This window comes from Sceloporus occidentalis, unplaced genomic scaffold (assembly GCF_023333645.1).
Source record: "Sceloporus occidentalis isolate IW3139 unplaced genomic scaffold, rSceOcc1.0.p SCAF_3, whole genome shotgun sequence".
Lineage (NCBI taxonomy): Eukaryota > Metazoa > Chordata > Lepidosauria > Squamata > Phrynosomatidae > Sceloporus > Sceloporus occidentalis.
Genome location: NW_028316983.1, coordinates 128,922,770 through 128,943,389, shown reverse-complemented (window position 1 = coordinate 128,943,389; position 20,620 = coordinate 128,922,770). Strand labels below are relative to the sequence as shown.

The 20,620-nt window shown below is 45.3% G+C and overlaps 1 protein-coding gene across 34 annotated transcripts in view; it reads left to right on the top strand.

The window, feature by feature from the left end:
* LOC149316757 (protocadherin gamma-A6-like) overlaps window positions 1-20,620 on the top strand; it is a 379,402-nt gene that overhangs the window by 304,655 nt on the left and 54,127 nt on the right. The window contains exon 1 of one of the 34 annotated variants that reach the window (XM_089516195.1): window positions 13,825-16,430. The exons of the other annotated variants lie outside the window; for them this stretch is intronic. Coding sequence (XP_089372321.1) covers window positions 13,995-16,430 — 2,436 coding nt within the window. The 5' untranslated portion in view covers window positions 13,825-13,994. Of the gene's footprint in view, window positions 1-13,824; window positions 16,431-20,620 lie in introns of those variants that run through there. 34 annotated transcript variants of the gene reach the window in all.

Sequence of the window (20,620 nt, the reverse complement as noted above, 5' to 3'; positions counted from 1 at the left end):
TTTTTTTGCCTTTGATCACTTGACCAGTGCATGGTACATTTTCTGATAAGAGTTAAAGTACAGTACTTACATTGACCCATATATAAGTTGACTCGACTCAGGTTTTTGGAGCAAATTTTATGACTAAAAATTCTAGACTTATACATGCGTATACAGTATTTTCCTTAACACATTTGCTGCTTTTGCTTTAATGACTCCATGGCTGTGAAAGTTGTAGTAAATGCAGTGATAGGACAAAAATATTCTACATTCTCTTCTTTAACATTATTGCATTGTTGTTGTTAACTGCCCTCAAGTCAGTTCCGACTCATGGCGACCCCGTGGATGAGACATCTCCAAGAATCCCACAACCTCCCTGTTTGAGTCTATCCATCTGGTTTGTCCTCCTCCTCTCTTTCTTCTATCTTCTACCTTTCCTAGCATTATTGTTTTTTCTAGTGATCTGTGCCTTCTCATTATGTGGGCAAAGTATGATAGTTTTGACTTGATCATCTTTGCTTCCAAGGAGATTCCTGGTCTGATCTGTTCAAGAATCAATTTGTTTGTCTTCTTAACTGTCCATGGTATCCTAAGTACTCTTCTCCCGCACCACATTTCAAATGAGTTGATTTTATTTCCTCCATGCATTATTGCATATTATTGCTATAATAATAAAAGAAGTCGTATGTGTGTCTGTCTAGAGAGTCATAATACCAATACCTTAAAACCTAGATGTAAGAATCTTAGCATGCATGCTAAGGGGACCCTGGAGATTATTTAGTTTTTAGAATGGATTTGTTAATTTTAATTAACTTTGGTCCATTGAAGCCTGAAGTGGCATCTTCAGTTACTAGTTGACAGGCTTACCTAATCAGTACATGAGTGTAATTTGTACAGTCTGAAACTGGATAAGTGAGTCATTTAAGGGACACTGTTATAGGGCAGACTGTTATAGGTCAGCATGTACAGTGGACCCTTGTTATACGCTGGGGTTTGGTTCCAAGATCCCCCGTGTATAACAAAATCCGTGTATGCTCAAGTCCCATTACATATAATGACATAGCAAAATGGTGTCCCTTATAAAAATGGAAAATCAAGGTAAATTTATACTTTTTTGGAACATTTTCAATCCGTGTATGCTTAAATCCGTGTATAAAAAATCCGTGTATAAGAAGGGCCGACTGTATATACTCATACTGTGGGATATGTAGGGCAAATTTAATTTTCTGAGGCGGGTTATAAACCGCCGCTTTGAGGCGGTCTGCCGCCGCTGCCGTTTGCTCCGTGCGGGAGCCACAGCAGCCACACCGCGCGGCTCCCGCACGGACCGAAAAAGAAGCTCCAAAATGGAGCTTCTTTAAGTGGCGCCTCTATGACGTCGTGAGGCGCCAGGGGCGGACTCACGACGTCATAGACGCTGCGACACGTGCGGACGCACAGTGTCCAATACGTAAACATGGTGGCCCCCATGTGGAAGGGGCGCCGCCATGTTGTACGTATGGAATATGTACTAGGGTTAGGGGTGTGCGGAAGCACCACCCCTTCCTAACCCTAATACGTATTCCATACGTACTTTTTGGCGGTTTGTAACCCGCCCAAGTCTTCTGACTTTTTTGAGGAAACAAAAATATTTAAATATCAAAATATCAAAGCCAAGCCTGTTAGGATCTAGCTTTAAATCAGCAGAGTAGCAAACATGTGTCCATGTCTAACTATGCTTCTCTAAGAACTGAGACAGTTTAAAGTTTACTAATGGCTTTAATCTACATATGCATAGAGGCTATATCCTAAACTAGCTCATGAATAGTTCAGGCAAAGAAGAAATCTTTATCTCACCATCTTTCCAAACAAAGTTGAGAGAGGAGGAAGATGAGGAACCCAACAGGGCATGAGAAAATCTTTTTGGTGAGAGAGAACTTCCCAAAAGAGGGAGTGACCTGAATCACATGGTTTGTTTACCAGTTTGCAAAGTTATTGACCTGTGATTCAGTAGGAGCAAATGGGGTGTTTGAATGAGGGGGGAGACAACAAGATTTGCATGCATGGAAATCTATCTATCTTAGGAGACAATGTAAAATTCCAACAAAACATTGCTCCTCAAGGGCTTGGAGTGAGTAGACTCTTTCAGTGGACATTAGGAGTCTCAGAGTTCATGGTTCCACTGAGACATGGCAAGCACAGTTTTTCCATCTTTGACAGACATGTAACTTTGCTTGAAAATACTGCTGTAAGACCAATGACAGAAGCTAACTGAAATTAGTTAATATCAGTCAAGTTGACTTTTAGTTTTAAAACTAAAATAATTGAATTAAGTTAGAATTTTAGCATAAACCTAATTCCAGAATTATAGTATTTTTATATTTTTATTGAAATATTAGAGATACATTAAGAATTTCAAAAATTAAAAAAAGAAAATAAAAAGAAAAGGAAGAGAGAAAAAAGGGACTTCATACTTCTCTCTCTAAATATTATAGCATATTCCATTCTTTCATAATCTTGTTTTTTTCTAATCATCAAAACCAAAAGTTACCAAATCATTTTCTTTTTATCGCAAAAATTCTATGAGGAGTTTCCAGTCCTTTGGAAATATCATTAACATCCTTTCTTTAATCAAACGAGTTAATTTGTCCATTTCTGCTAAATCTGTTAGTTTTAACAACCATTCCTCCATAGTGATAGTCTTGAGTTCTTCCATCTTTGTGCATGCAATAGCTTTGCTGTCACAGTCATATACTGAAGTGGTCTTCTCTGACTCTTTTTCCAGTTGCAATTCCATCAAACCCAACAGGAAAACCTCTAGTTTTAGTTTAATATTTATCTTTAAAATCATCTGCATCAAGGTATATATTTGAACCCATTTTTAAAGCTTTTTCACATGTCCACCATATATGATAAAATGTCCCTTCATGTTGCTCACATTTCCAATATCTAATTAAATTAAGTTAAATAAAATTAAACCTAATTGCAGAATTAAATTATTAATTAAGTTATAATATTTTTACATTTTTATTAAAATTAAATTATAATATTACAGGTAAAACAAGTCGTAAAGGCAGACTGATTTTCTTTACATCCAGATGGTCCCCTTGAGCTTTGCACCAGTCACTGCACAGAGACTTCTCATCTGTCCCAGAAAACTGACTTTTGAATTTTTTTAATGATGGGATATTTTCTGTGATTGTCAGGAGAATAAATAAACTAAAGAAATGAGGAGGATAAAGGGGTGAAATTATAAGAGAGGCAGAAAGAGAAAGCAAAAAAAGGATTGGTAAGGTAGTATCCTTCAGATCGTCCTCTGTACCAGGGGGCTGGAGAGCTGCCAATACAGTGGACCCTTGTTATACGCTGGGGTTTGGTTCCAAGATCCCCCTTGTATAACAAAATCCGTGGGTGCTCAAGTCCCATTAAATATAATGACATAGCAAAATGGTGTCCCTTATAAAAATGGAAAATCAAGGTTTGATATTTGAAATTTATACTTTTTTTGAACATTTTCAAACCGTGTATGCTTGAATCCATGTATAAAAAATCCATGTACAAGAAGGGCTGACTGTACAACTTTTTTTTTTAAGGCATCTGAGGGAAGTTCAGGAAATTACACTTTGGATAGCTTAATGTTTGTTCCTGATTCCTGACAAATTGGGAACCAATATGTAGTTCTGTGCCGTGATTCCTAAGTTGGGTGATATGCCCCCTGAGGGTGGTGGAAAGATCTAGAGGGATTATTATTATTATTATTATTATTATTAGGTTGCCTTGCCAGTTGGATCAAGGTGGCTTCCAATAAAAATATAATACAGAATACAATAAAATGCCCAATAGAACCCATGATCCCTCCCTCCAACCTAACCCTTAAAATACCCAGTTAACAGTGACAATGGTAAAAAATATCTAATGATAAAATAACAGAAGACAATGGGAGTCCTGGGTGTTATACAATGAAGGGAAAGGGAGACAGCAGGGGACTGTTGAGGGGGAAACAGGGTGGGATGGGGCCTTTCACTCTAAGTATCGGTGTTCAAGAAAAGCAAGGGGAACCAGTGGCCTTTAGGACCAGGGTGGGGATGAGGGTTGCATGAATTTTTTTTTCACGGTCCTTAAAACTTCTGCTCAGCCTTGCTGATCACTTTGTGTGGTCATGTCTCCTGCTCGTCACCTTGCCACACAAGCTCACTCTCTTAGTACTTTCATTAGTTCTGTGAGGCTTGGGTGGAAGGCATTGCTTATGTGGCTTGGAGTGGCATCATTTTGGGACAGACTGACCGACTGGAGTGAGACATTAGAGTAGGTGATGGTGCGGAAGAAGTGGCAGTAAAAAAGGAGCTTTCAGATTTAAGACCCTGCTTAAGCTCTATGAGCTTTTCCAGAACTTGCTGCTGACAGGTTGGAGTTGCACTGCTGTTTCTGCTGTCTTTCATCAGACAGATCGAGAGGAGAGGCAGTGCAACAGTGATGGGGGACCCCCGAACACTTGAACCTGTATGGGGAAGGCATGTCTCTGGGGAAGGAGATGAGGAGTATCTGGGGTCAGTTCTTGGAAAGAGTCCTTTACCTTGGAGCAGCTCCAGTAGTTAAAATCTCTCCCTTTCCCCAACTGAGCAGCTGGCTGATCAATGACTGAAAGGCCTCTTGCCCACACTGACCTTTGCCATTAGGTCACTAGGTCACTAGGATTGGTGTCACCTGGTGCAATAACTCATTCAGTCTCTCCCATGCTATTAACCTCCTCCCCTACCAGACAATAGGGAATCCTTAGTAATGTTCTTTGTATTAATGTTACATCTTAATAATTCTGCATGTCACTGCATGTAATGCAGAAGTTGTGACATAAACAACTAAACAACTTCTTCATTCTTCTAACTCCTGAAGCTGGAGGCTGCTGTCCCCCATTCACATAAGAGACTCCAGCTTTATGAGTAGGGTGCAGGAGGAATCCAGGGATTCTTCCTCTTACCTACTAAATGTGGTGTGTCAGTGGGAGACAGCATGGACACAACAGCTTTCTGCTTTGGAAGTTAAGAAGAAGAAGAATCCCTGGATTCCTCCTGCACCCTACTCCTGAAACTGGAGGCTGCTGTCTACCATTCTGCCTAGTGGTGCAGTGGTTAAATGCCTGTACTGCAGCCATTCACTCAAAACCACAAGGTTGCGAGTTCAAGACCAGCAAAAGGGCCCAAGCTCGACTCAGGCTTGCATCCTTCCGAGGTCGCTAAAATGAGTACCCAGACTGTTGGGGGCAAATTAGCTTACTTGCTAATTAGCTTACTTGCTGTTCACCGCTATGATCTTTGGAATAGCGGTATATAAATAAAACAAATTATTATTATTATTATTACCATTCTAACAGCCTTCTAATTTGGTAATAAAGAGGAGGAAGAATCCCTGGAAACTGGAGGCTCTTGGTCAATAGCAGAGAGCAGCCTTCCTCACACTTACTTGCTCCCTGCTTCTCCTACGTTCTTCTCCCTCTCTCATGGATGGGGTCAGGCCATACCAGGAGGACAGAGGAACCCAAAAAGTCCTGCCTGGTCTGTTCATCTTCTCCTAGAAGGTGTTTGGAGCTCAGAAGGCAAAGAAAGGAGCGGCCTTGTTTGCCCCACTTTCTATCCACACCTTTTCATCTGCTGAGTTCCTTGTCTTTTACAATGTACGTTAATGCTACGTCACGTTTCTTCCCAAAGGTAGAGATTTGAGGAGCAACAGTGGCATTGCTAAGGCAGTGGTTGTGGTGTCACCTCACCTGTGGTGTCATCTAGTGTGGCCTACACCCCACATATCCACTAGTGACATCTCTGCTGCAAGGCAGATTTTTAGATTGTAAGCCTGAGGGCAGGGAACTGTCTAGTTAAAAATAATAATTGTAAGCCGCTCTGAGAGCCTTTAGGGCTAAAGGGAGGGGTATAAATACCATGAATGAATGAATGAATGAATGAATGAATGAAAAATTAAGGCCAGCATGGCCAAGAGACTTCTCAGTCACTGCTTAGCCAGCTACTTGGTTGCTGCTCCCAGCATGATCAAGCGGCAAAGGTAGCAGCGGCTGACATTGGTTATTTTGAATGTGCAGTACAACAGTAGACCTATTATCAAGAAATTCATGTTGGGGGGATACTAGGGTTGCCATCCAAGAGGAAAAGGAACAGTAGCACAAAAAAGTTTAGGGACCACCGCTATAGTATATAGATGTATAAATCCTGATGAAAAAGAGTCAAGTTCTCCAAAGGTCACTCCTGACTCTCTAACCTTTCAGTCTTTTAAGAATGTCAATAAAGATCTGTACAGAGGTGATCTAGTAAACATTGTGTGGATTTCCTTTCAAATAAGTATGGTTGGCAATCATGGGATAAATGGAAAAGCTTCTTATAGACTGGAAACTGGCTATAGAACAGAGAACAGAACTATATGGTCAGTTTTTACAGTGGAGGGATGTAAATATTGGAGCACCACAAGGGTCAGAACCTGAAGGAACTTCAGGAATTTATAATTCTTATAAACTGGAGTAAAAGTTGGATAGTGATGCAAATTTGCAGCAAAGTCCAACTTAACTAAAGTTGTTAAAACAAAAACAAACTGAGAATGTCTCCAAAAGGATATTTCCAAAGTGGGTAAATGAGAAATGTGGTTTAGTTTAAGGAGGTGTTTGCCCCATTGGGGCAAAACAATCAACAACAACCTACCAGCACAAATACAGTGATGGGATCTGAGCTGATAGTGAATGATCAAGGAGAGAAATTTGGTGTTGTGGTAGATTGGTCAATTAGTATGTTCACCAAATGTGGAACTGGCTGCTGTCAAAAGGCAAATTCCATGTTGGGTAGAAGTAGGGAAAGAACTTAAAATGAATTTGCCCAGATCATACAGCCTGTATTTATATTTATTTGTTTGCTTATTTTGTTTATTTTGTTTATTTCATTTATATCCTGCCTTTCTCCCTGGAGGGACCCACTGAGGCTCACATGTAAATACAGATCTATGGTGTGTAACCACACTTGTAATATTTTGCACATTTCTGGCCACTACACTTGGAAAATGATATTGTAGAGCTGGAAAGGGTGCAAAAAGTCAGGAATGCAAGGGTCTGAAGCAATTCCCCTGTGACGAAAGGCTCCAACTTTTAGGTCGCTTTAGTTCAGAAAAAAGTGGTTCAGGAGAAACCAATAAAAATGTATATCATTATGCGTAGCGTGGAGAAAATGGATAGAGAGAAGTCTTTCTCCTTCTTTCATTATTTTAAAACACAAGGTTGCCCAATATTGTTGAATAGTGGGACATTTACAAATTATCTTCTTTGCAAAACACTTGAGTAAATGGTAAAATGCACTACTACATGATGTAGCAATGGTCACCAGTTTGGACAGCTTCAAAGGGAAACTAAACAAATGGCTAATAGTTATAAATGGGAAGTCTACCAAAAGGAGCAATGCTGGATCAAACCATAGTTCTTTTCTTCTGTGTTACGTTCACACAATGGCTAGCCAGTTGTCTATGGGAAGTCTACCAGCAGGACATGAGTGGAACTGCACCCTCCATCTTACATTCCAATCTCTCTGTGTCAATTGGAATGTAAGATGGAGGGTGCAGTTCCACTCATGTCCTGCTGGTAGACTTCCCATAGTCAACTGGCTAGCCATTGTGTGAACGCAATGCAGAAGAGAAGAACTATGGTTTGATCCAGCGTTGCTCCTTTTGTATGTTCTTATTGTTCTGCCTTGCACCTGTCTCTCTGCAAAGGCAAACTGGGCCCAAGAGGAGAGGCCCTTGCTTGCTTGCTTGCTGCCTTTAGGTCAGTGATTTCCAAAGTAGGTGGTATGCCTGCCCTGTGGGCAGTGGAAAGATCCAGGGGGACAGTGAGGGGGAAGGGAGAAGCAGAGGGTCCCTCAGTAAAACCATTGGTGCACAAGAAAGATAAGGAATACCAGCAGCCATTAAAACTGAGGAGGGAATGAGGGTTGCATGAAACTTCTTTTCTGGATCCCTTAACCCCACAAGGCAGTATCGCTGAGTGCTTCATGTGTTAGTGCCTCCCACTCTTTGTCTGTTGCATGAGCTCACTCTCTTAGCCATGCCTTTTGCTAGTAGTGGCAATGGTGGCTGGAAAACTGGTGAGACTTAGGTGCAGGGCATCATCTCTGTGGCTCAGAGCAGTGCCATTTTGGAGCAGACTGACTGACTGGAGTAAGGTCCGAGAGCAAAAAGGAGCATTAAAATGTGGGACCTTGCTTAAGCTTTGTGAGCTTTGCTGGGACTTGGCTGGCATCTTGGAGTTGCTTGTAGAATTGCAGAGTAGAAAGAGACCTCAGGGGTCATCCAGTCCAACCCCCTGCCATGCAGGTATACAAAATCAAAGCAGCCCCAGCATCCAGCTTCTGTTTAAAAACCTCCAAAGAAGGAGATCCTACCAACCTCCAAGGCAGCAAATTCCACTGTCAAACAGCGTATATACTGTCAGGAAGTTCTTCCTAAAGTTTAGCCAGAATCTTTTTTCCTGTAGTTTGTGCCATTGTGCCAGGTCCTGTTTTCTGAAGATGCAGGAGAAAAAGCCTACTCCATCCTCAACATGACATCCCTTCAAATACTTAAAACAGGGCTATCATATCACCTCTTAACCTTCTCTTCCCTAGGCTGAACATATCCATTTTGAAGACAAAGAATCCTGTCGCATGAGGGGGATCAATTGCTATCCTTTCAACAGCCCCTTCTTCATGTTACCCATTCCTCTTTTTCAAGTGTCTGATACCACATTGAGTTAGGCCCTTTTCTTTGTGTTCCATCATTCTGATTTGTATCTATCTCTGCTTTAACCATTTCTTGTATTTACTTATCATGTAAACCACTCTGGGAATTTCTGTTGAGACTGAGTGTCACGATTTTCACCAGAAATATGTAAGAAATCATCTATTCTCTACCTCTGGGAGGCTTTACCTGTTGCCTCACTCTCTCTCTGTCTCTCTTAGAGGAGCAGCTGAGCAGAAGGAGCCACTGTCTCTTGTCTCTCTCTCTCTCTCTTTGACCCACTCAGATAGAAAAGATCCTACTTGCACACAGTCCTCAACAGGGCATTTTAAAAAGAAACTGGTAGTGAGTGTCCCTTTTCCCAGTCAAAGGGTCAGAAGTGAAAGCATTTCCACTATGCATAACCCTGACATTCAGACTGTATTGCAAGTTTTAAAAAACAAATATAAGAGGAAGTGGGTACAGAGCTGCAAGTGTATTTGCTCACATCAGTGTCCTACTCATTGTTGTTATCCTGCCAATACCTAAATTAAATACCTAAATTAAAAATTAAAAATAATAATAAACATCGAATCAAATCTCTTATCAGAGCTTAGAGGGAAAATGTTTGAAAACTCAGTGGATCTGGAATGCCAAAAGATACATATTTGGGTATTATTTTTCTTGTTGGCTTACAGTATAGTGGTTTGAGTGCTGGAGTGTCTCCAGACAAAGGTTGGATTCCCAGCTCAGCCATGAAACCCATTGGGATGACCTTTGGGATGTCACATGCTCTCAGCCTCAGGGAGAGGCAATGGCAAACCTCCTCTGAACAAATCTTTCCAAGGACTTTATCACATGGGAGGAAAGGACAGGAGCATAGCTCTGTGCTCCCGTCAATATCGTGCAATGACGTGAAGGTTTTCACACGACGTCGCCACTATCATGTCATTCTCCCATGAATAAAGAGGCAAATTTGTGCCACTTTCTGTTCACTGGATTTCCCCATGAATAAAAAGTGGCGCAATTTTGCTACTTTATTCATGGGATAATCACATGATAGCAGTGATGTTGTGTGAAAATCTTCATGTCCTTGCATGCTATTGATGGAAGCACAGTGCTATGCTCCCATCTCTTTTTTTTCTCTTTGTGATAAATTCCTAAGGTTTGCCTTAGGGTCACTATAAGTTGGAAACGACTTGAAAGCATGCAACAACAACAACCTGGAGAAGAGAAGGTTAAGAGGTGATATGATAGCTCTGTTTAAATATTTGAAGGGATGTCATATTGAGGAGGGAGCAAGCTTGTTTTCTGCTGCTCCAGAGACTAGAACATGGAACAATGGATGCAAGTTCCACGAAAAGAGATTCCACCTCAATATTAGGAGGAACTTCCTGACAGTGAGGGCTGTTCGACAGTGGAACAAACTCCCTTGGAGTTCGAAGGAATCTCTCTCTTTGGAGATTTTTAAATAGGCTGGATGGCCATCTGTCGGGGATGCAGTGATTGAGAGTTCCTGCATGGCAGGGGATTAGACTGGATGGCCCTTGCGGTTTCTTCCAACTCTACGATTCTATGATTCTATGAACAACAACAACAACTTTCAGAAGGCATTGAAAGATGGGTGGGATTCATGTGGTTCACTTAAGTTTTAGGTGTCCACTTGTTTTTACTAGGTATCCTTTCAAGGCTATGCTAAACAAGGCAACCCGACAATTAATAATAACCATCCTGGTCCTTTGAAGACACCTTGCATGCTGCATCCAAGGGGAGGCTGGAAGTCAAGTGGACTTTCAGAGAAGCCAAGCAGTTGTTCTTGGCAGTGCCTGGGAATCCACTACTTGTCCTCTGAGAAGCTGGAGTGTGTCTAGAGGAGGGCAACCAAAATGGGGAAGGTGCTTGAAACCATGTCCTATGAGAAGTGACTTAGGGAGCTGGGTCTGTTGAATTTGGGGAAGAGATGGTTAAAAGGCGATAGGACACAATGGGATTGTCCATGTGTTCCAACGTTTTGGGGCGAAGTGATAAAAGAGATTAATAAAATGATAGGCAAGGATGTTCATTTAAATAAAGAGAATTGTATACCATTAAATTTGAAGAAAAGGGGAATGAATAATAATGAAGAGAAAGCAGCAAAGTATATATTAAAAGCAACACAAATCACAATAGCATCAGGATGAACAGAAAGTAAAAATTGGAACTTGTCCAAAGTAGACAAGTATTTGGCAGATAATGTGCTGTTTGATATTATTTGGGATGGAAGATTGAAATATATTGGACAAAGGAAGGTAGCAGCTTGGAACTTGGGTTGGGATATTCTGCTTGAGATGGTAAAAGGGTCTACGGAGTACAAGGAAGTCAATAATGTAATTAAATCCATATCCCACATATTGATTGTAAGTTACTAGTTGTTAATAGTGGATCGATTCTAAACTCTTATCAAGCTGTTCAGGAGGGGGAAGAGGGCAAAATAAAAATTATATTTAAAAAGAGAGGTGATAGGACAGCCCTGTTTAAATATTTGAAGGGATGTCATATTGAGGAGGGAGCAAGCTTGTTTTCTGCTGCTCCAGAGAACAGGACCCGGAACAATGGATGCAAGCTGCAGGAAAAGAGATTCCACCTCAACATTAGGAGGAACCTCTTGAGAGTAAGGGGTGTTCGACAGTGGGACACACTCCCTCGGAGTGTAGTGGAGTCTCCTTCCTTGGAGGTCTTTAAGGAGAGGCTGGATGGCCATCTGTTGGGGGACTTTGATTGTGAGTTCCTGCATGGCAGAATGGGGTTGGACTGGATGGCTCTTGGGGTATGTATCTGTCTGTCTATAGATTTTTGTGGGTTTTTCGGGCTATGTGGCCATGTTCTAGAAGAGTTTATTCCTGACATTTCACCAGCATCTGTGGCTGGCATCTTCAGAGAATGCTGTCTGGGATAGATAATTATAGTAGAGTTGGAAGAGACCCCAAGAGCCATCCAGTCCAACCCCATTCTGCCATGCAGGAACTCCCAATCAAAGCAACCCTGACAGGTGGCCATCCAGGCTCTGTTTAAAGACCTCTAAGGAGGGAGACTCCACTACACTTAGAAGGAGTGTGTTCCACTGTCAAACAGCCCTTACTATCAGGGCGTTTCTCCTAATCTTGAGGTGGAATCTCTTTTCCTGCAGCTTGCATCCATTGTTCTGGGTCCTATTCTCTGGAGCAGCAGAAAACAAGCTTGCTCCCTCCTCAATATGACATCCCTTCAAGTATTTAAACAGGGCTATCATATCACCTCTTAACCATCTCTTCTCTGGGCTAAACATCCCCAGCTCCCTCAGTCGCTCCTCATAATGCATCGTTTCCAGACCCTTCACCATTTTAGTCACCCTCCTTTGGACACTCTCACATCCCTGAGAGATGATAGATAGATGGATAGATAGAGCGATACCCCATCTAGTCTGACCCCCTTCTGCCAGGCAGGGAGGCACACTCCAAGCACTCCTCGCCCATAGAGAGAGATAGGTAGGTAGAGGAACACATATGTCTGACAGCATCCCAGACAGAAAGACAGACAGAGGAACACACACCCCTGACAACATCCCTGAAAAATGGTAGATAGATAGATAGATAGATAGATAGATACCCAAAAGGCCATCCATTCCGACCCCCTTCTGCCAGCCAGGCAGGGAGGCACACTCCAAGAACTCCTGACCCATACATAGGTAGGTAGGTAGATAGATACACAGATAGACTGACAGGAGGAACACATATGTCTGACAGCATCCCAGACAGAAAGACAGACAGAGGAACACACACCCCTGACAACATCCCTGAAAAATGGTAGATAGATAGATAGATAGATAGATAGATACCCAAAAGGCCATCCATTCCGACCCCCTTCTGCCAGCCAGGCAGGGAGGCACACTCCAAGAACTCCTGACCCATACATAGGTAGGTAGGTAGATAGATACACAGATAGACTGACAGGAGGAACACATATGTCTGACAGCATCCCAGACAGAAAGACAGACAGAGGAACACACACCCCTGACAACATCCCTGAAAAATGGTAGATAGATAGATAGATGATAGATAGATAGATAGATAGATAGATACCCAAAAGGCCATCCATTCCGACCCCCTTCTGCCAGCCAGGCAGGGAGGCACACTCCAAGAACTCCTGACCCATACATAGGTAGGTAGGTAGATAGATACACAGATAGACTGACAGGAGGAACACATATGTCTGACAGCATCCCAGACAGACAGACAGAAAGGCAGAGGAAGACACACCCCTGTCGACATCCCTGATAAATGATAGATAGATGGATGGATAGACAGATATAGACAGAGAGACACCCCCAAGGGCCATCCATTCTCACACCCTTCTGCCAGGCAGGGAGGGACCCTCCAAGCATTCCTCATCCATAGATAGATAGATAGATAGATAGATAGATAGATAGATAGATAGAGGAACACATATCCCAGAAAGACAGACACAGACAGACAGACAGAGAAACAGATATGAAGGGTCTGGAAACCATGCCCTATGAGGAAGAACTCAACATTAGGAGGAACCTCCTGAGAGTAAGGGCTGTTCGACAGTGGAACACTCTCCCTCAGAGTCTCCTTCCTTGGAGGTCTTTAAGCAGAGGCTGGATGTCAGCGATGCTTTGATGGAGAGTTCCTGCACGGCAGGGGATCGGACTAGATGGCCCTTGGTGCATCTATCTCTCCATCTATGAGGGAGGCTGTTAGGGATGTGCGTTCCTCTCATTCTCCGCCTGGGATGTCGTCAGACGTATGTGTTCCTTCTCTCTCCATCTGCGGACGAGGCATGCTTGCAGCTGGCCTCCCTGTCTTCCTGGCCGAAGGGGGTCAGTCTGGATGGCCTTTGGGGGTCTCTCTCTTCCAACTCTGGGCTGCTCCGTTTCCCGCTCTCCGTCCTTGGGGGCTGCAGGGACTGAGGCCGGTCTTGTGGCCTTCCTCCTGGCGGCCGGGGAGGAAGAGGAGGCGTCCCTTCGCTGCTGCAGTTATTGGCGGGGACGGTGTGCGCCGCTGTTGCCCGGGCCTTGCTGCCTGGACGGGGCGGAGGGGGGAGAGGAGAGAAGGAGGAGAGGAGGAGGAGGAGGAGGAGAAGGGGAGAGGAGGAGAGGCAGCGAGGGAGCGATGTCCGAGGCCCCTGCTCCGGGCCACCCGAGCCGGTGGAGGCGGAAAAGGCGACGGAGGCGGAGAGGAGGAGGAGGAGGAGGAAGATGGATCCCGTCTGAAAACTTTTAGGAGGACTTCTTGGAGGACTTTCGAGGAGGACTTGGCGGTGCGATGCGGGCGCTGCTGCAGCTCTCCTTGGCGGCGGTGCTGGGCTTGGCGGCGCCGGCCTCCTCTCCGCCTCCGTCGGGGCTGCGCTACTCGGTGCCGGAGGAGCTGCCCCGGGGCTCTTCGGTGGGGGACTTAGCCCTGGACCTGGGCCTGGACCGGAGCCGCTTGGAGGCCCGCAAACTGAGGGTGGTTTCCCCCGGAGACGTGCCCCTGGAGGTGGACCTGGCCTCGGGGCAGCTGCGGGTCTCGGGGCGCCTGGACCGGGAGGCGCTGTGCGGCGGGGCCTGGTCGGGGCCTGGCTGCCTGCTGAGCCTGGAGCTGGTGGCTGAGGCGCCCCTGGAGCTCTTCTCGGTGGCCGTCGAAGTGCGGGACCTGAACGACCACGCGCCGGCCTTCGGGGCCTCGAGGGCGCGGCTGGAGCTGCCGGAGTCCCTGCGGAAGGGAGCCCGGGTCCCCCTGGAGGCCGCCTCCGACCCGGACGTAGGGCCCAACGCCGTCCAGGGCTACCGCCTCAGCCCCAACCCCCACTTCGCCTTAGAGGTCCAGAGCCAAACCGACGACGGCGCCAAGAAGGCCCCCGAGCTGGTCCTGGAGCGGGAACTGGACCGGGAGGAGCAGAGCCAGCACCGCTTGGTGCTCACCGCCTTCGACGGAGGGGAGCCGCCGCGCTCGGCCCAGCTGGAGCTCCTGGTCCAGGTCCTGGACGCCAACGACAACGGGCCCCTCTTCAACCAGAGCCTCTACAGAGCCAGGCTCCCCGAGGACGCCCCTCTGGGGACCCTGGTGGCCCAGCCCCGGGCCTACGACCGCGACGAGGGACCCAACGGAGAGGTCCGCTACGCCTTCGGGAGCCGTACCCCCGCCCAGCTCCGGCGGCTCTTCGCTTTGGACCCGGACACCGGGGAGCTCAGGCTCCAGGGCCCCTTGGACTTTGAGGGAACGGAGGCCTACGAAATCGCCGTCCAAGCCACGGACCGAGGCGCCAACCCAGCGGTGGCGCACTGCAAGGTGCTGGTGGAGGTCGTGGACGTCAACGACAACCGGCCGGAGATAACCGTCGCCTCGGTGTACAGCCCCGTCCCTGAGGATGCAGCGCCGGGGACGGTGGTGGCATTGCTGAGCGTCACCGACCAGGACGCCGGGGACAACGGCCTCGTTGACTGCGCCATCTCTCCCGGCATCCCGTTCGCCCTCAGCTCGTCCCTCAAAAACTACTACACCTTGCAGACCAACGGGCCCCTGGACAGGGAGCGGGCCTCGGAGTACAACATCACCGTCACGGCGAGGGACACCGGTTCCCCGCCGCTCCGGGAGGAGAAGCACATCCTGGTGAAGGTGTCGGACGTCAACGACAACCCGCCCCGCTTCCCGCAACCTTCCTACGATGTCTACATGGAGGAGAACAACCGTCCTGGGACCCTGGTTTTCAACGCCAGCGCTTCCGACCCGGATCTCGGCCGGAATTCCCACCTTTCCTACTCCCTCTTAGAAAACCACCAGCCCCCGGGAGACGTAGTGGGCAGGTATTTTTCTATCAACCGGGAGAACGGTACCATTTACGTCCTGGTGCCTTTGGACCACGAGGACATCATGGAATTCAGGTTGGTGGTGCAAGTCCGAGACGGAGGCCTCCCGCCCCTGGCCACCAACACCACCATCAACGTTTTTGTCACCGACCAGAACGACAATCCGCCCAGAGTTTTATACCCAGCCTCCAAGAACAGTTCTTTCCTCTCTGAAGTCATCTCACCCACGGTCAGCCCTGGATACATGGTCACCAAAATCGTGGCCTGGGATCCAGATGCCGGTTACAATGCCTGGCTCTCCTATGTGCTCCTTCAGGCCACGGATCCAGGACTCTTCACGGTGGGGCTGCACTCGGGAGAGATAAGCACGGCTCGCCCTTTGCAGGATGAAGATGCCCCCAAGCAAACATTAGTCATCTTGATCAAAGACAACGGGCAGCCTGCCCTCTCTACCACTGTGACCCTCACTGTAACAGTAGCAGAGCCCTCGAGGGAGACACTAACAGACCTCACGGCTGTGTCTGCTACACCCCAAAATAAGAAGCACCTGACTTTCTATTTAATCCTCGCCGTCATCTTGATCTCAGTGGCCTTCTTTGTCACAGTGGTCGGGGTGGGCATTTATAAGTTCTACAAGTGGAGGCAGTCCAAGGAGCTCTTCAAGGCCTCCAGGAGCTCGCTTTACAGAACCCCGGGGCCTTTTAACCACATAGACACGGTGCGGAGTGGATTTACTCCTCCAAACTTCTACCAGCAGGTCCTCACCACTGACTCGCGCCAGAGCGACCTGCTGTACAAAATGCCCTTTACTCCCAGCCCTATGGGGAGCCGCCAGAGCACTATCACAAGATGTGATCCAGCAATATATAACCAGATAATAAGCACAAATAAGAGACTTCTAGTGCCCTCGGAGGTAATGTATGTTTGTTGTCCTGTCCCAGTAAAATCTGGAAAGCTCAGCTCTGAGCATCATTTATAGTCTAACCACAGACCACTACCTATATTTCACCTGGAAATGTGAGACTACCTGTGAAACCTGCCCTCCTTCCTGTTGTATGTCTTCCTCCGGCGGTGTGTGTAGTTTAACCACAGAGTTAAGAGCAACCTTCCCACCCCCAACCTTCCTATGTGTTTTCTGTCCCTGCATTATGTGAACTTGGGAAGTTCAAACTGTTCTTTCTGTGCCAAGTCAAATCAATGTCAATTGCCCTGAAACCAATGGAATAGTAACACTGTGAGACAAAAAAAAGTGTGTGTGCGTGCGTGTGCGCATGCATACACCCACAACGTGGGTTGTAAGTACAACGTGGGTTATAGGGACACAAAAGACACACACTCTCTGAAAAGGGTGCAGGTGTGGGTTTTGCATTTTGTTGCTAGGTTGGTCTATCTAGTGAGCTTGGCGTAAGGTTTAATGTGACCCTGGGAAGTATGTCTTCTGGTCTTCTCCACGCTGGCAGCTCTGCCAAAAGTAGCTCCTGAGATGGCTAGAGTGTCAGTGAGCATGGGCAGCAAAGCAGCACTGGGAGAGATGGTTAGGAATGGGACAAGAGAAAAGATGAAAAATGCTGGGAATAGTACTTTAAAAGGACTTTTTAAGGTTCTAGTCCTGGCATCAGAGGGGCACAATGCTGGGTTTAGAGCCCAAAGGCACTGGGGAGACTGAAGATGACAATGGCTGTAACTCCCTGAGCTAGTGCTCCATTTTTCCATGCTGTGCCCTATTTTTTAAAAAGCTATTTTAAGTAGGGATGCCAATGTTAACTGTGGTTGGGCCTTCAAGTACCCTTGACCAGACATACCATGTTCTGGTGACTGATAATCCAAAATGCAATAGATCCTTCTAAAATATATATATATAAACATTAATACAGGCCTTTGGCCTCACATAGAATGAGTACCCAGCTTGTTGGGGACAGTTAGCTTACACTTTGTAAACCACTTAGGGAGTGCTTAAGTGCACTGATAAGTGGTATAGAAATGTACTTGCTATTGCTATAGAAGCCCCCCTCTTCTTGCCCTCAGTAAAAGGGAGTTGGATTCTGGACACTGATTTTTCTTCGTATCTGTGGTCACTGGCTTAGCTTCCAGTTTCTGTGAAATGTTTTTTTAAAAGGGCTGTTGTGAATGTACAGCTCTTTCTTATGTTCTGCCCAGTGGATGGGAGGACAAAGATGTAACCAGCAACCACATGCTTCTCAGAAAGCAGGGCTTTCTGTGCTTTGTTTGAATGTATGGTGAGAAGCATAACAAGGGGTTTTTTAACTTCTAGATGACAACGTTGTAGTTGAATAAATGAGAACTGGGACAATGAAGGTACTTCAAGAGTCTGGTTCTTGTTTAGCAGCCTGAGAATTCAGTATTATTATTATTTTTTGTGACTTAGCTATTTCTACACTGTTGAACTTATGCTTTCAAGGGTGTAATTTCAAATATGTGTGTATCATATGTTTATGGTTCTATGGGAGAGAATATGAAATTACAGAGCAAAAAAAATGTTGCGTAGGGAGTAGGAAATTCAGTGAAGTTCAGGAATTTTGCTTGTCCGTTATTGCAATTCAACACTGTACAATATGTGGCTCACCAAGCCAAATGCGGTCCACCTGCCATGTATTTCAGCCTGCCAGCTTTTTGACAACTCCTTTGTTTTACAGCCATAGGCAGGCAACAAAAACAGAAGGTGGTTGGTGGGTTTTGTTCAGGTTGGAGGTTCTCTAGTTGAACATATCTGGTTTGTTTTGTATATTTGGATTTTTCTCTTATTGGGAAGCACAGTGTGGCTAAAGTAATGGAATGTGACATGCAGTACCATAAAATAGTAATGAAAATAAGCCCTTACCTTCTTTGCGACGTTGCTTAGGCCTGAAGGGCTTGGAGACTTGCTGGGCATTGCTAAAGGGGGAACAAGAAAGGCATTTCCGCAGCAGAGGAACTGCCATCAAGAATGCTTCTCTGTGCCCTGATTAGCAGAAAATGACACTTAAGAGAGCATTTGCAGCAGATCTTTGAGACTGGTGGGGTACAAAGAGCTTCTCACAGTCAAAGGATGGCTGGGGCTATACCATTGCAGACTGCACAGGGGAACTCATGCAAGAGCATTCCGTCTCCAGCTCATGTCACTGGAGGCATTTTATCTTAAGGGTGGGGATGAGACAAAGGGGGAGGGCACTTCCAGACTTATGGTAATCTTATGAATGAGAGACCTCCAAGTCACCATATCAACAACAGCCCTGTTCAGGCCTTGCAGACTCAGAGCCATGGCTTCCTTGATTGGGTCTATCCACCGGTAATGTAATTTTCCTCTTTTCCAAGTAGACAACAATTTGAACATGAGTCAACAGTGCAATGTGGCAGTTAAAAAGGCCAATGCAATTTTAGGCTGCATCAATAAAAGTATAGTGTCTAGGCCAAGGGAAGTAATAGTGCCACTGTAATCTGCTTTGCTCAGGCCCCACCTGGAATATTGTGTCCAGTTCTGAGCCGCACGATTCAAAAAGGATGTTGAGAAACTGGAGCATGTCCAAAGGAGGGCGACTAAAATGGTGAAGGGTCTGGAAACCATGTCCTATGAGGAATGACTTAGGGAGCTGGGGATGTTTAGCCTGGAGAAGAGAAGGTTAAGAGGTGATATGATAGCCCTGTTTAAATATTTGAAGGGATGTCATATTGAGGAGGGAGCAAGATTGTTTTCTGCTGCTCCAGAAACTAGCACCAGGAACAATGGATGCAAGCTACAGGAAAAGAGATTCCACCTCAACATTAGGAAGAACTTCCTGATAGTAACAGCCGTTTGACAGTGGAACACACTCCCTCAGAGTGTATTGGAGTCTCTCTCTTTGGAGGTCTTTAAACAGAGGCTGGATGGCCATCTGTTGGGGATGCTTCGATTGTGATTTCCTGCATGGCAGGGGATCGGACTGGATGGCCCTTGTGATCTCATCCAACTCTATGATTCTATTATTCTATTCTGGTCAGTCATGTCTTCTCATGATGTGGCCAAAGTATAACAGTCTTAGTTTAATATTCTGGCTTCTAGGGAGAGTTCAGGCTTGATTTGCTCTAGGACTCATTTATTTGTCTTTTTAGCCATCCACGGAATCTGTAGTACTGTTCTTCAGTACCACATTTCAAATTAGTTGACTTTCTTCCTATCAGCTTTCTTCACTGTTCTGCTTTCACAACCATACATAGAAACGGGAAATATGCTGGCATGGGCAAGCGTAACTTTGGTTTCCAATGATATATCTTCAGACATCAGGATCTTGCCTAGTTCCTTCACAGTTATCTTTCCAAGTCCTGGTCTTCTTCAGATTCTTGACTGCAGTCTCCATGCTGATATATGACTGAGCTAACATATGGCAAATCTTGAACAATTTCAATGTCTTCTTCATCTACTTTAAAGCTATGTAAATAAACTGTGGTCATTATTTTTGTTTTCTTTGTGTTCAGATGTAAATCTGCCTTTGCACCTTCATTCTAAATTAACAAAGTAAGTCAAGGGGGAATTAAGGGCTATCTCTTAAGGGCTTAATGGAATTAAGTGAATTAGTTGAGAAGTAAGGAACAAGGCAGAAAACAAACCAAGTATGTGAAGCTACCAAGTTCTAGGAACAGCACAGCTTATATGCTTTCATTACAAATATAGATCTGCTTTATACTTGCTTAATATCCATGCTTAACTTCCTCCCAAAGAATCCTGGAAATTGTCTGTAACATCCCCCTAGAGGTCTATTTGCCACAGAGATGCCAAACTTGTGTCCGAGATGAAGCATTTAGATTGCAGGTGTATCTCAGATGATGGGATATTCTTGCTGTATACAAGTCCTCCTCCATGCATGTAGAAATCTAAAAGTCAAGAAGGGGAGTCCTGGAATGGTGTGGTGTGGTGTGGTGTGGTTTGGCTTGTTATGGGGGACCATTCAATCATCTTGGTAGATGAAGGGAATGCTGTAGACATAGCATCTTTTGATTTCAGTAAGGCCTTTGACAAGGTTCCCCATGACATTCTTGTAAACAAGCTAGTAAAATGTGGGCTAGACAATGCAACTGTTAAATCAATTAGTAATTGGTTGACTGGCCGAACCCAAAAGGTGCTCAGCAGTG